Source organism: Pan paniscus, chromosome 19, assembly GCF_029289425.2.
Source record: "Pan paniscus chromosome 19, NHGRI_mPanPan1-v2.0_pri, whole genome shotgun sequence".
Classification (NCBI taxonomy): Eukaryota; Metazoa; Chordata; class Mammalia; order Primates; family Hominidae; genus Pan; species Pan paniscus.
The window spans coordinates 21,092,839-21,108,002 of NC_073268.2; the positions used below are offsets into that span (position 1 = coordinate 21,092,839).

The 15,164-nt window shown below is 45.4% G+C and overlaps 1 protein-coding gene across 2 annotated transcripts in view; it reads left to right on the top strand.

Annotated features, from left to right (window-relative positions):
* MPP3 (MAGUK p55 scaffold protein 3) overlaps positions 1-14,876 on the top strand; it is a 32,740-nt gene extending 17,864 nt beyond the window's left edge. For both annotated transcript variants that reach the window (XM_003828172.5, XM_008953519.4), the window contains exons 15-20: positions 1,007-1,171; positions 1,277-1,357; positions 4,470-4,563; positions 4,760-4,868; positions 6,596-6,718; positions 13,810-14,876. In XM_003828172.5, coding sequence (XP_003828220.1) covers positions 1,007-1,171; positions 1,277-1,357; positions 4,470-4,563; positions 4,760-4,868; positions 6,596-6,718; positions 13,810-13,986 — 749 coding nt within the window. In that variant the 3' untranslated portion in view covers positions 13,987-14,876. The remainder of the gene's footprint in view (positions 1-1,006; positions 1,172-1,276; positions 1,358-4,469; positions 4,564-4,759; positions 4,869-6,595; positions 6,719-13,809) is intronic.
* The last annotated feature ends 288 nt before the right edge of the window (positions 14,877-15,164 follow it).

Here is a 15,164-nt window from a genome sequence, read left to right on the forward strand (position 1 = left end):
TCCTCCTTTCTAAAAAGTTTTTAAACTTTTTTTAAACTTATTTTTTGAGATATGGTCTTGCTCTGTTACCCACACTGGAGTGCAGTGGTGTGATCACAAATCGCTGCAGCCTCAGCCTCCCAGGCTCAAGCGATTCTTCCTCTCAGCCTCCCTAGTAGCTGGGACTACAGGTGCATGCCACTATACCTGGCTAATTTTTGTATTTTTTGTAGAGACAGGGTTTCACCATGTTGCCCAGCTGGTCTTGAACTCCTGAGATCAAGTGATCCACCTGCCTTGGCCTACCAAAGTGCTGGGATACAGGCATGAGCCACTGCACCCAGCCCCTTAACTTTTGTCCTGAAGTAATTTCAAACTTACTGAAAAGGTGTAAGAATTATACAAAGAACTCTCATATACTCCACACCCAGATTCACCAGTTGCTCCTTTGCCATGTTTGCTCAATTTCCTTTCCCACATCTCTGAATTTTTTTTTCCTGAGTCATATGAGACTTAGTTGTAGACATCGTGTCCCTTTAACCCTAAATCTCTCAGCATGTATTTCCTAAGGCCAAGGACTTTCTCAGGGCAATGATCAAATTCTGAGAATTGAAAATGTATCCAAATCTATTATATGCTGTTATTTAAATGTTAACAATTGTCCCCATCATGTCCTTTATGGCATTTTCCCTTGGTCCAGGATCTAATCTAGGACCACACATAGTATTTGTAGATTCATATCCTCATTTCACAGGTAAGGAAATTGAGGCTCAGAGAGATGAAGGGACTTGTCCAAGGTCAGTCACATGCCAAGTAAAACAGTGACCTTAAGCCCTAGTTTGTGAATGCAGGGGTCACCCTTTCATCTTATTATTGTATTTCCTGAACAACCTCTTCCAGTAGCAGGAGGAGGTTGGGAGAAGTCAGTGGGACTCAGTCCCATCTCCAGGTCTGGCCAGGTGGGAAAAGTCTCTACTGGGAGATCCTGGGACAAATGCCATGGTGTCCCTCTGCCCCTCCTCCCAAGCTGGTCTTCGGAGGAGCTTCCGGCTGGGCTGTAGGGAGAGACTGGGTGGCTCGCAGGAAGGAAAGATGTCCTCCGGAGCTGAGTCTCCAGAGCTGCTGACTTACGAGGAGGTGGCCAGGTACCAACACCAGCCCGGAGAGCGGCCCCGCCTGGTGGTTCTGATCGGTAGGTGCCATCCTGGGTTTCCAGGAAGTGATCTGGTTTCCTCCCTGGAGCAGGTGGGGAGGGAGCTCAGCAGGGACCCTGGTCAGCCTTCCTCTTGTTTCCCAGGGTCTCTGGGAGCCCGACTGCACGAGCTGAAGCAAAAGGTGGTGGCTGAGAACCCACAGCACTTTGGCGTCGCTGTTCCACGTAAGAGGGCCCATGTGGGAGTGTGTGTTTGTCTGCACACACACAAATATTCCATGGGGACTTAACTCCCCAGATCCATCCAAATCCTTACTTTGGGTTTAAAGGATCACCAGGCACTGCCTGCTATTGGCAAATTGTGGGACAAAGGCATGATGGGAAGAAATCCACTCCCAGTGGTCCTCTGAGACCCTCTGAGGCAGAAGTTGGAGGACCACTTGCTTGGTTCCTGCCTGGGGTGGGAGGTGAGTCCAGAGCACATTGTAGGCAAAGTGGCAGCCTCAACCTGACACCAAGGGGCCCCCACAGTAGGGGGCATTCCTCCTCATCACAGTGAATTTTGACTCCTGTGGCCGCTGCCCCCTGCTTGGATGAGAGGGCAGGTCAGAGAAGCCACAGAGCCCTGTGAGTGGTATTTCTCGGCACTCCCTTATAGCCAGATTCCAGTTTGTCAGGGTAGCTGGGTACATTCCTGGGTGATGCCTCCCCTGCCAATTCCTGGGGCTTACTGCTGCCAGGGGCACCCTGGGATGTCAAGCTCCAGTGGGCAGAGGATCCTGGTTCTGAATGTGATAAGGAGGATGAGGAGGAGGAGAATGAAGGTGCCAGGTAATGCACCAAGAGCTTTTATGTGTAGTGCCCTGCGTCAGCCCTCCCAGTACCCCTGAGAAGAGAGATTGTTATCATCTTATGTGGCAGAGGAAGACAGTGAGGGTCAGAGAGGTTAAGTAACTTGTCCAATGTCACACAGTTGGTAAGTGGTGGAGCCAGGATTCATACCCAGGCAGCCTGCCCCAGTCATGTTCTTAACGAGGATGCACAATGGCCTCTCACCTGCCGCCTCCCACTTCGTGCCCTTGGCTGCCCCTTTTCTTTCTGGGACTCACTCTCAGTCCCCCTCACCTCAGAGGGATGCAGTGTGAATGCCTGGTGGCTACTGAGAGGGGTGCTGTGGGGGCCCTAATGGGGCCTCCTCAGAGTGTTCTGGGGCAGAGCAACTATGAAGCCTTGCTTTGATCACACCACTCTCCCTGGGCCCCTGGGCCCAGCGTCTAGTCTGTGGGTTGTCAGAGCTGTCTTCCACAGCCCAATCTGAAGTGGCAGGGATGTGGGGGAGGTGGTGGCCCTGGGGAGGCCATCCTGGCAGCACACCTGTGATGGACCTGGAGGGCTTCAGGGAGCCACGGCCTTCCAAGTTTCAGGTGGACTGAAACAGGACATGCAGAGGTTGCTCACACACTGATCGTTCAGAACCCCTTGGATCCACCCCCTGGAGAAGAGGTACCTGGATGGTCAGGCCCACCTGCTTCTAGGCACTCCACAGATAGGAGACTTTCCTCCTTTGTTTTAGAAACTGGGGGAGTCAGGGAAGCCTTACCAGAGGCAGTGACTTTTATGCTGGGTTCTGAAGAGTAAATAGGAGTTTTCCAGGCAGAAGAGAAGGAATAGTTCTCTGTACAGAGGAAACAACATGTGCAAAGGGACGGAGCAGTGTTGGGGACCGGGGAGGTTAGTGTGGATGGTGTGCTGGAAAATGGAGCTGAGAGGTTGGGCGGATCACGCAGGTCTCATATACTCAGCTAGGGTGTTTAGAATGTAACCCATAGATAAATAAAAGTTTTTAAGCAGGGGGATGACATGGTTGGAAAAGTGACCCTAGCACCTCTACCGGAGGTTGGACTAAGATGCCACAGAAAGAACACAGGGCATCCCCTGGGTGGTTCCCATGGGCCAGAAGACACAGTGCCTCAAGATCCCATTTTATCTTTTGGAAAATACTGTGTGTGTGGCTTTGTGTGTGCCCTTGTTCTGCAGAAGACCTGATTTTCCTCAGAAGTGTGCATCCCAATTCTGTTATGGAAATCAATGAGAAAACACCATGTGTTTCAACATTTTTGTTTGAGAGCCAGCCTTGCTGAAACACATCCGATCCATATAGGGACGGTCTGTCTTCCTGTCTCCTTTTTCTGGAGATGAGAACTAATTGACTAAAGAATTAAAAGCATACATCAGGGTCAAGTGTATGTGTGGCTCCTTTGCTTTCAAAAAATAAAAAACAATGAAGAAATAAAAGTTAGGGGCCGGGCGCGGTGGCTCACGCCTGTAATCCCAGCACTTTGGGAGGCCGAGGCGGGTGGATCACGACGTCAGGAGATCGAGACCATCCTGGCTAACATGGTGAAACCCCGTCTCTACTAAAAATACAAAAAATTAGCCAGGCGTAGTGGCGGGCGCCTGTAGTCCCAGCTACTCGGGAGGCTGAGGCAGGAGAATGGCGTGAACCCAGGAGGCGGAGCTTGCAGTGAGCCGAGATCGCGCCATTGCACTCCAGCCTGGGCGACGGAGCCAAGACTCTGTCTCAAAAAAAAAAAAAAAAAAAAAAAAGTTAGGACTAGGGGTCCCTTAAGTGATTCTTTAAAAGCCACAGCATATGCTGGGCGCGGTGGCTTATGTCTGTAATCCCAGCACTTTGGGAGGCTGAGGCCGGTGGATCACCTGAGGTCGGGAGTTCGAGACCAGCCTGACCAACATGGAGAAACCCCATCTCTACTAAAAATACAAAATTAGCCGGGTGTGGTGGTACATGCCTGTAATTCCAGCTACTCGAGAGGCTGAGGCAGGAGAATCGCTTGAACCGAGAAGGCAGAGGTTGCAGTGAGCCGAAATCATGCCATTGCGCTGTAGCCTGGGGAACGAGCAAAACTCCGTCTCAAAACAAAAAATAAAACAAAACAAACAAAAAAAAACACAGCATCAGGGAGTCAGTTAGCAGAGTGGTTAAGGGTATAAGCTGGGCATTTGGCAGAGAGACCGATTCTGGCTGTGCTCTCTACTGGTTGTGGGTCACTGTGCACAGTGCTGAACCTCTCCGTGCCTCAGTTTTCTCCGCTGCAAAAGGAAAAGCCTCCTTTTGCCTACATCAAAGAGTTGTGTGAATCAGTGATACGCCTGCCTGGAAAGGCACAGTGCCTGATACAGGGACATGCAATGAGGTGGAAGTGCCTGGTTTAGACACAGTTGCAGTGAACTCCCAAATGAGTGCCTAAGCCTGCTGCTGTCCCTGCGTGCTGTGATGTGACATCTCTTTGCCCAGCTTTCCTTCTTTCTTTAAAAGATACCACCAGGCCCCGAAAGAGCCATGAGAAGGAAGGAGTGGAATATCACTTTGTGTCTAAGCAAGCATTTGAGGCCGACTTACATCACAACAAGTACGTTGCTTGATGGGCCAGTTGGCCCTCCAGGCAGTTGTGTGTTTTTGTATCTGTATTCCACTAGAGCTCCTGGGAGGGCTTCCGGAAAGGATGGGGGAAGGGGGAGAGAAGTCATGTTGGGAGGTCCCCTTTGCTTTGCTAATTTAGGAAAGCTGAGGAACTAAAGGCCTTTTCCCCTTTGGTGGTGTTTTAGGTTCCTGGAACATGGTGAATATAAGGAAAATCTCTATGGAACCAGCCTGGAGGCCATTCAGGCTGTTATGGCCAAAAACAAAGTGTGTTTGGTGGATGTGGAGCCAGAAGTGAGTTGCTGGGCCTGCTGGCCATTTCTGGTTAACGGAATTTATAACTAGGGGATTGTACATTTTACACAACACTTAACCTCAGTCTAAGGAATTTTTAGTCTAGAACACTGGCTGTTCAATTTCTTTGGGTCTTCCTTTGAGAATCAAATGAAAGCCTTGTACCCCAAAACATGCCCCTCTATCCACAAATGCTGCATTAATTGTAGGGAGCTTGTGGACACTCTGGTGGCCCACAGACCCAGGCTAGTAACCCCTGCGTGGAACAGATCATGGAATAGTTGGCGGCGCTGACTGGCCATTGCAATGTGCCAGAGAATTAGATGTCAGTACCCAGGTGAAACTGGGGCTGAGCTCTCGGTGCCAGGCCTCCCCCTCCCCAACCAGGGCAGGTGGAGTCAGTGGCTTAGAGAACCACTCAGGGAGGCAGTGAGGAGAGCAGTTTAAAGGGGAAAAAGAGGGAGGGAGACATGGCCCTGGGAAGTGCTTCAAAAACATTTCCACTCCTGCACATCCAGCATGCTGTGGGCTCAGCAGGGGCTTAACCATCTTTTTAACCTTGTCTTTTAGAAAAACTTCGAAGCTTTGAACTCAATCTGGGGATTTTTTTTCCCCCTCTATAGAAACAGATCTCTGATTTTATGCTATAAACTGTAGGCTTTATTTTAAAGAAGTTTGCTTGAAATATATTCCAAAAAGCACGGTTATGCCTATAAAGGAAAACACTCATTTGGACTTACAGGGAGTTAGTGATCAAAATTAAAAGTCTGAGTTTCAAAATTTTCTTTGAAAAGTGATTTTATTGATCACTTTATTGATCAAGGGTGCAGATAATGCATATAGCAGTTTAATACTAGTGTTTCCAAGTGGAGCCCTTACTTCTAGATAAAATGCATTAATCAAGAGTACAATTTCTTTTTCTGTTTTTTTGAGACAGATTCTTGCTCTGTCACCCAGGCTGGAGTGCAGTGGTGCGATCTTGGCTCACTGCAAGCTCCGCCTCCTGGGTTCACGCCATTCTCCTGCCTCAGCCTCCCGAGTAGCTGGGACTACAGGTGCCCACCACCACGCCTGGCTACTTTTTTGTATTTTTAGTAGAGACGGGGTTTCACCATGTTAGCCAGGATGGTCTTGATCTCCTGACCTCGTGATCCACCCGGCTCGGCCTCCCAAAGTGCTGGGATTACAGGTGTGAGCCACCGCACCCAGCCCAAGAGTGCAGTTTCTACAGTCTACAGTTTTAAATGATCTGTTCAGTAATCTCATTTGCTTTGCAAACCTTTTCTTTGAACACCAAGAGGAGATGTAATAGCACAAAGTTTGTAATAATGTAGTCCGATTGATGACATTTGACTAAATAGATACACACTGACTCCTGCTTCCTCACCCATCAGAAATGGAAGGTGGAGAGGAGCCTGAGAAGGTTAATTATAGCCGGAGGAGTCAGAGCTAAGAGAGACAGCAACTGTCTCTGAGCTGAGGCTTAGGAACCTTCTGTTGGCAGTGAGTGTGACTTCAGGGCCCCGCTGAGTTCAACGTCAAAGTGAAGGACGAGAAAAGGAGCAGTTGGTCTGCCCAGTTGAAGTCCATTGTCATGGGACCCATGTAACCAGGACCTTTGCTGTTGAGGTTATGGGATTGAAGCACACGATTATTGAGCTTTCAAAAGTCTATTTCACAACAAAACACTTCAAAAGTATATAATATTCCTGAACTTTCTTTCTCAGGCACTGAAACAACTGAGGACCTCAGAATTTAAACCCTATATTATATTTGTAAAGCCTGCAATTCAGGAAAAAAGAAAAACGCCACCTATGTCCCCAGCTTGTGAGGACACAGCAGCCCCATTTGTAAGTTTAAAGTTGATTGTTTCTTTTCTGAAGGCCTAAGGGAGGCTGTTACAGGAACGCTTCTAGCTGCATAAGGGTGCTTGCAGCTGAAGAGGGATGCGGGACACACCTTCTACATGTGATTGTCTTTCCATTTTGCCTATTGAAAAACTTAAGAGAAGATGATTACATGGCCAGAAGGCTCAAGGTGAACAGCTGGAAGTGCCTCCCAAACCAGGCAGGTGGCTTTGCCTGGGCTCATGCCCCTCCACTCCTTCACATAAGCGCCCTCCCCCAAAATGTGACACCTGTCAGGGACCTCATCTGAATGTGACAGACTGTACTCATCAAACTATACTCCTAGGCCAAATCCAAGTATTTTAAATTGAAACCCCAACTAACAAGGTCATTATCACTGCTATCAAACCAGTTTGAATCATCAGTGAATGAAGGGATTTCTAAAACTAGTGGATGAGATCGTCTGATGTGTCCTAAATGAACTTCTGTTTCACTGTCATAGATTCTTTGTTCAGCCCAGTCTACGTCAGGATGGCGAGACCCTCACCCAAAACCTAAATATTTGACAGAGTTCTTCCGGGAGGTGTGGGCTTGGTGACTCATCTTTTTTGGTTCTTAACAGGGTCAGTTAGCAGAATGAGTTGGAAGTTGTTATGGGTGGTGGGGGCAGTCAGAAGCAACTCAGTCCCAGAATAGACTTTACTTGCTGTCCTATATAGCTGGTTTCATCTGAAGGAGGCCTTCTCAGATCCTTCCCCTTGGTCAGGAAGCTCCCGCTGAGTCAAGATTTTGATGCAATCCTAGTTCATACTAATTCTCAGTTTTAACTGTCCACGTTGATATACTTTTTATTTTATTATTATTTTTTTAAAGACAGGGACTCACTATGTTGTCCAGGCTGGTCTTGAACTCCTGGGCTCAAGTGATTCTCCCACCTTGGCCTCCCAAAGTGCTGGGATTACAGGTGTAAGCCACTGTGCCCAGCCTTTTATTTTTTTGGGGACAGGATCTTGCTGTATTGCCCAGACTGGAGTGCAGTGATACAATCATGGCTCACTGCAACCTTGAACTCCTGGGCTCAAGCAGTCTTCCTTCCTCAGCTTCCTAGGTAGCTGAGACTACAGGCATGTACCATCAATGCCCAGCCAATTAAAAAAAATTTTTTTATAGAGACAGGGTGTCTCTGTGTTGGCCAGGCCGGTCTCAAACTCCTGGCCTCAAATGATCCTCCTGCCTCAGCTTCCCAAAGTGTTGGGATTACAGGTGTGAGCCACCGTATCTGGTCTCAGTAAATTATTTAGAATGGCATACATACAAGGAACATTAGAAATTCTCTCCTTGGCCAGGTACGGTGGCTCACGCCTGTGTCTCAGCACTTTGGGAGGCTGAGGCGGGCAGATTGCTTGAGCCCAGGAATTCAAGACCAGCCTGGGCAACTTGGTGAAACCCCATCTCTACAAAAAAATTACAAAAATTAGCCAGGTGTGGTGGCACAAACCTATAGTCCTAGCTACTCGGGAGACTGAGGTGGGAGTGGGAGGATCACTTGAGCCTAATAGGTCAACGCTGCAGTGAGCCATGACCATGCCACTGCATTCCAGCCTGCATGACACAGTGAGACTCTGTCTCAGAAAAAAAAATGTAGAAAAAAGAAAAATTTTCTCCTTTAGAAACTCTAAGGGGGAGGCTGGCATGGTGGCTCACGCCTATAATCCCAGCACTTTGGGAGGCTGAGGCAGGCAGATCACCTGAGGTCAGGAATTCGAGACCAGCCAGGCCAACATGGTGAAACCCCATCTCATACTAAAAATACAAAAATTAGCCAGGTGTGGTGGTGCATGCCTGTAATCCCAGCTACTCGGGAGGCTGAGACAGGAGAAACACTTGAACCCAGGAGGCAGAGCCTGCAGTGAGCCAAAATCACGCCACTGCACTCTAGCCTGGGTGACAGAGCAAGACTCCATCTAAAAAAAAAAGACACAAGAAACTCTAAGGGGAATAGGGGAATATCAACTTAAGTCTAGAATCATTTAGAAACATACAATATTGGCTGGGTGCAGTGGCTCACACCTGTAATCCCAACACTTTGGAGGGCCAAGGCAGGTGGATCACCTGAGGTCAGGAGTTCAAGACCAACCTGACCAACATGGTGAAACCCCATCTCTACTAAATACAAAAAATTAGCTGGGTGTGGTGGCACGCGCCTGTAATCCCAGCTATTTGGGAGGCTGAGGCAGGAGAATTGCTTGAACTTGGAGGCAGAGGTTGCAATGAGCCGAGATTGTGCCATCGCACTATAGCCTGGGCAGCAAGAGCAAAACTCCATCTCAAAAACAAAAAAAAGAAACATACAGTATGCCCATCATATAACAAAAAAATCAGAGACAACCTAAATAATGTTCACTGTCAGGACTCAGTTCAATATACTCCATTATGTGACACTTACAGGATGTATTGAAGTATTATAGCCAGTTAAAAGCCATATGTTGGGGCCGGGAGTGGTGGCTCACGCCTGTAATCCCAGCACTTTGGGAGGCTGAGGTGGGTGGATCATCAGAGGTCAGGAGTTCGAGATCAGCCTGGCCAACATGGTGAAACCCCGTCTCTACTAAAAATACAAAAATTAGCTGGGCGTGGTGGCAGGCATCTGTAATCCCAGCTACTCGGGAGGCTGAGGCAGGAAAATCACTTGAACCTGGGAGGCAGAGTTTCAGTGAGCTGAGATTGCACCACTGTACTTCAGCCTGGGCGACAGAGCAAGACTCTGTCTCAAAAAAATAAATAAATAAAATAAATAAATAAATAAATAAAAGCCATGTGTTGGAGGAATATTTGATGACATAGCTAAATACAAGAAAAAATAGAAAATAAAAAATCAGGATTCTAATTTTGTGTTACACACAAAATACACTAAAATGCTAAAGGCAATTCTCCCTGCAATAGTGGGCTCATGACAAAATTTTGTTTTGTTTTCTGTGTGTTTTTTGGAGGGGGAGTTAACAGCTTTACTGAGATAAAATTTACATACTGTACAATTCACACATTTAAAGCATACAATTCAATGATGTATTCACAGAGTTGTTGCAACTACCACAGTCAATTTAAGAGTATTTTCATCACTTCAAAAAGAAACCTTGAGCCCATTAGAATTTCCCATTATCTGTTTTCCTCCAGCCCCTTCCTAGCCACAGGCAACTGCTAATCTACTGTCACTATAAATTTGTCTATTCTAAACATTTCATATAAATGGATTCGTGCAATGTAAGACCTTTTGTATCTGGCTTTTTTCACTTAATATAATGTTTTTAAGGTTCATTCATGTATCAATACTTCATTTTTTATGGCTGAATAACATTCCATTGTATAGAGTACCACATTTTGTTTACCCATTTATCGATTAATGGACATTTAGATTGTTTCTACCTTTTCAGCTATTATGAATCATGTTATGAATGTTCATATACAAGTTTTTGTGTGAACATATGTTTTCATTTCTCTTGGGTGTATACCTTGGTATGGAATTGCTGGGTCATAGGGTAGTTCTATGTTTAACTCTACCATGGCAGCTGTACCATTTTACATTCCCAGCAGCAGTGTTCAAGAGTTCCCATTTCTCCACATCCTTACCAGCCCTTGTTATTGTCTGTCTTTTTAATCATAGCACTACTAGTAGGTGTGAAGTGGTATCTCATTGTGGTTTTAATTTGCATTTCTCTAATCATCAGTGAAGTTGAGCATCTTTTCATGTGTTTATTGGCCATTTTTATATCTTTCTTGGAGAAATGTCTGTTCAAATACTTTGTCCATTTTTAAATGTCCATTTTTTGTTATTGAGTTGTAAGAATTCTTTATCTATTTGGATACAAGTCCCTTGTCAGATGCATGATTTGCAAATATTTTTTCCCATTCTGAGTTGTCTTTTCACTTTCTTTTTTTTTTTTTTTTTTTTTTTGAGACAGAGTTTCGTTCTTGTTGCCCAGGCTGGAGCGCAATGGTGCGGTGTTGGCTCACTGCAACCTCCAGCTCCCAGGTTCGAGTGATTCTCCTGCCTCAACCTCCAAGTAGCTGGGATTACAGGCACATGCCATCACGCTCGGCTAATTTCCTTCGTATTTTTAGTAGAGATGGGGTTTTACCATGTTGGCCAGGCTGGTCTCGAACTCCTGACCTTGGGTGATCCGCCTGCCTCGGCCTCCCAAAGTGCTGGGAGGCACCACGCCTGGTCCTTACTTTCTTGATAGCATCCTTTGAGGCATAACATTTTAAAATGTGATAAAGTCCAATGTATCTATTTTTTCTTTTGTCATTTATATTTTTGGTGTCATATCTAAGAAATCATTGTCGAATCCAAGGTCATAAAGATTTACTCCTTTGTTTTCTTTTAAGATATTTATAGTTGTAGCAGTTACATTTGGATCTATCATCTATTTTGTGTTATTTTCTGTGGATTGTCTGAAGTAGGGGTCCAACTTCATTCTTTGCATGTGGATAGCCAGTTACCCCAGCATCACTGGTTGAAAAGACTATTTTCTCATTTAATTATTTTAACACCCTTGTCTAGAATCAATTGGCAAGAAAAGTAAGGGTTTCTTTCTGGAGTCTCAGTCCCATTCCATTGGTCTACATGTCTATTCTTAGGCCAGCACCACACTGTCTTATTTTGATTACTAGCTTTGTAGTAGGTTTTGAAGTCAGGTTTTTCAAGCTTGTTTTGGCTATTCTGGGTCCTTTGCATTTCCATATGAATTTTAGGATCAATCTGCCCATTTGTTTTACTATATTGGCTTTGTTTTGTTTTGCAAATATTTCAGGATTGAATAAGCAGGGGGAAATGGCTCATTTTTCAAAGAGTCAAGAAGTCACTGGGAGAATAAGAGGCAGCTTCCTGGGACTCAAGGCCAAATCATCAGGTCCACAGGCAGTGCCAGCTTTCTAGGATTCAGAACCCTCCCTGGCCCATGGTTGTTATTTCAAGAGAAGCAGCTGCATTCTATTCCCAGTGTACCTCCAGCCTGGCCGGTTTTGTCATCTATCCCATCTCCTTTATTGCCCACCAGAATGCTGCATTCCAAGCAGGTGGGCTGATGATGAAATGCAGCTGGCCCGTTCATGCTCCACCACACTGCAGCTGTGAGTAGGCAGCAGGGTCACAGTGAGGCAGTTCAACACAGAGTCCCCGGTTCTACTCCCAGAGATTCCAACCTAGGGGGTTTGGAGTGGGGCCCAGGCACTCCATTTTTAACACACAGCCTTTCATGTGGTTTTGATGTATGTTGGCAGACCCCAGATGACATTTGGAGAAATTCCTCACAAAGGCATGGGTTTTGTGTAACATTAAATATCTGTCCATTGTCTGGCACCTGAGTTCCTGGTAGGGGACCCAAAACATCCTCTGTTTCCTTGCTGACCACAAGTTAATGGGGCTTCTGGCTTCTGACCCGGCAAAGCTGATCCAACCTGGGGGTGATGGACAGCATGGGGGAATCTTTTCTATGTGATCTTCGGGACTGTGACTCTTGCTGAAGACACAGGTGGGCGAGTTCCATCGTTACAGGCCAGGAAAGGAGTTCAGGGGATTTATGACTGCTAAGCAAATGTCACACGTTTTTACTCCATTAGAGATTTACTTAAGTTCTTTCCAGATGCAGATATTTATTAGGTAGATTGTGGTTCTTTGTGGCAAAAATTTTCCTTCTGTAATTTCTCAAATAGCCAAATGCTTCCAGGATGAACCGTGTGGGTGCCTGGAGGAGGGGAAACTGGAAGCAGCAGACAGGTCTATAGGATGGGTGTGTGTCAGGGAGTGGGGAAGGTGGGGTTGAAGATCCGGGGGCAGTTACGGGATAGTGCTTCTGAGTATGAAAGTAGCCTTGCAAGAATATTCTATGTAGAATATAGAATTGAGAAGTGTCTCCCAATTTAATCGAATTTTTTCCCTCCTGGAGGAGAAAAGGAGAAGAAATTATCTCAGCCTTCTCTTACATTTCTACTATCTTTGAAGTAGCATGCCAAGCCCTTTTCCTGGATCTTGAGGACTCGAATCCTGAAATTTCAGATGCTCTCACTAATGTAGGAATTGGGTTTTGACTGGTGACAGAGAAGAGGGGGGAATATTTGGAATGTAGGTCTCTTTGGGAGAGAACAGAACTCACCCTTTCCCTGTGGCAGCATGAAAACACTGAGCCCCTAGAAGCAGAGGGGAGACAGCAACAGAGAACTAAAAAGGGCAGTGAGTGAATGCCAGCGACAAATTTCATTTTGTAATTTTACTTAGAATGGGCCTGCCACTTTCCTGTTTTCCAAAACCAGGCTAATTGTCAGACAACTACTCACTTGAAATAATACTTATTAGAGGTTCTTTTGAATGAAGATGCAAACAGTGCCCACATTGTGTAAGATGGAGTCGTTGCCTATACCTTAATGTTAAGTGTCAGAAAAGCAATCTGATTAAAGAGATCAGCTGCCCTAAGGAAATGGGGAATTTGATTAGAATTGTCCAGTGCTTTCTTAAATAACTCCACTTTGCTGTGCTAGTGTTTGGCTCTGGTGTGAGGAAATGAATTGAGTTCTGCACTGTGAATTTAGGAGTCTTCAGGAGGGCATTAGAATGATTTCTTCTCCTTCTTCCACCAGTTGATTGCAGAAATGTTTGCTCTGTTTTTATATAGTTATTATTTATAGTTCTTTCTTATAATTATTTAACCTGTGTACTAAATGTCATGCAGCACAATACTACTACTTCTTTGGAAGTACTTCTGAGGCAGGAAGTGTGATATTGGCATATATACACAGTTACAGAATCAGCATCCCCTATGCACTTCCTATCATGGCTTTGAGTTCATAGGTCCTCAGGAGGTATTCTGTGAGTGAATGACTGAACAGTGATTGTGTCTACTGCCCATTAACTTTCTTTGAAGTTTGACATGATGTTGTCCCTATGCTCTGTTCTTGTGTACACGGTTGGTTATCAATGGGACCTAGTCATCCACTCATCACTTAAAAGTTAAAGGTTGGAACATTGCTCAAGACAAAGGTTATAGGTTTATTATAGGAGAACAACCCAGTTGCTCCTTTTACCACCCCTTTCCTTGCAGGATGAGCAGCAGCAAGAGATGGCCGCTTCTGCCGCCTTCATAGACCAGCATTACGGGCACCTGGTAGACGCCGTGCTGGTGAAGGAGGATCTCCAGGGTGCCTACAGCCAGCTCAAAGTGGTCTTAGAGAAGCTGAGCAAGGACACTCACTGGGTACCTGTTAGTTGGGTCAGGTAACTTTATCCCAGAACATCCAAGCTGGACGGGACCTTGAAGATCATTCTAGTCCAGACTCCCTCATTTTACCATCAAGGAATCTCAAGCGCAGAGAGGGAGAGAATTCTCCACAAATTCCATCATCGAGAAGAGTATAAGTGGGAAGTCTTGTTTGTTGTTGGTTTTTGTCTGTTGTTTTTCACTGCACCTCTTTGGATCATGATTTGAAAGGGGCATATCAGAAAACAACACATTTCATTTATTAAAGTATCACAGGCAAGCTGACCCTGATTCTTTGTACCAAAGTTAAGTAGCCACTGTCTTTTGTGGGTGGTAGTGGTTAATTTATACAGTACTGATTCGCAGAATGTTTAAGCTTTTTAAACATAGTGACGCTTAGTAGTTTTTTTGGAAGCTAACTTGTTTTATCCAAGGGGATTTTACATGTAACTGAAGTTCCCCTGTCTTCAAGCACTAAAACGTTGATCTTAACCTTTTTTTGAAGTGCTTGCCTGGTAATAGAAAACGGGTTCTCTGCCTATTTTAAAATAGTGAATATACGTAAATTTTCTCTGGAAGGCTGAGGCACACTTCACCATCAACATGAATTACTGTACTATCCTATGCTGCAGTGGTGCCTTCAGGGACTCGAGGAATGTAAGGTTGCCTTTCCCCTTTCTAAATACCCTCAGATTCCTAACATCGAGCCCATGCTTTGTTTGATTTGTTCTATTCCATCCATTGTCCCTTTTGTTACTGACAGTTGCCTTGGTCCTAGCCAGTCCCTGCCATGAGATCATAGGGGTTCCCATTGTGCTAGATCTTGGGAAACCAGATGACTCTCCCTGTCAAAACTATGGCTACGTCACTGTAAACCATTTCTGTCAAGAATAAAAGTATGTAGACCCAGAGTGTGGGCCTAATGGGTTGTCTCTGAGCAAAAATGATTATCACCCAGGATTCATGATATATCTTAGGTGCTCAGAGAATTTTTTTTTTATTATTAATAGCCAACAACAGTCTTTATTCTGTGCTGGATGCTATGCTAAGGCCTTTACATACATTACCCTGATAAATACACCAAGCCAATAAGGTAGGATTCTTATCATCTCATTGTACAAACGAGAAAAAAAATAAAGCTTAGACAGTTTAAATAATGTGCCCAAGCTTGCACAGATTTAAAAAAAAAAAATTGCAGG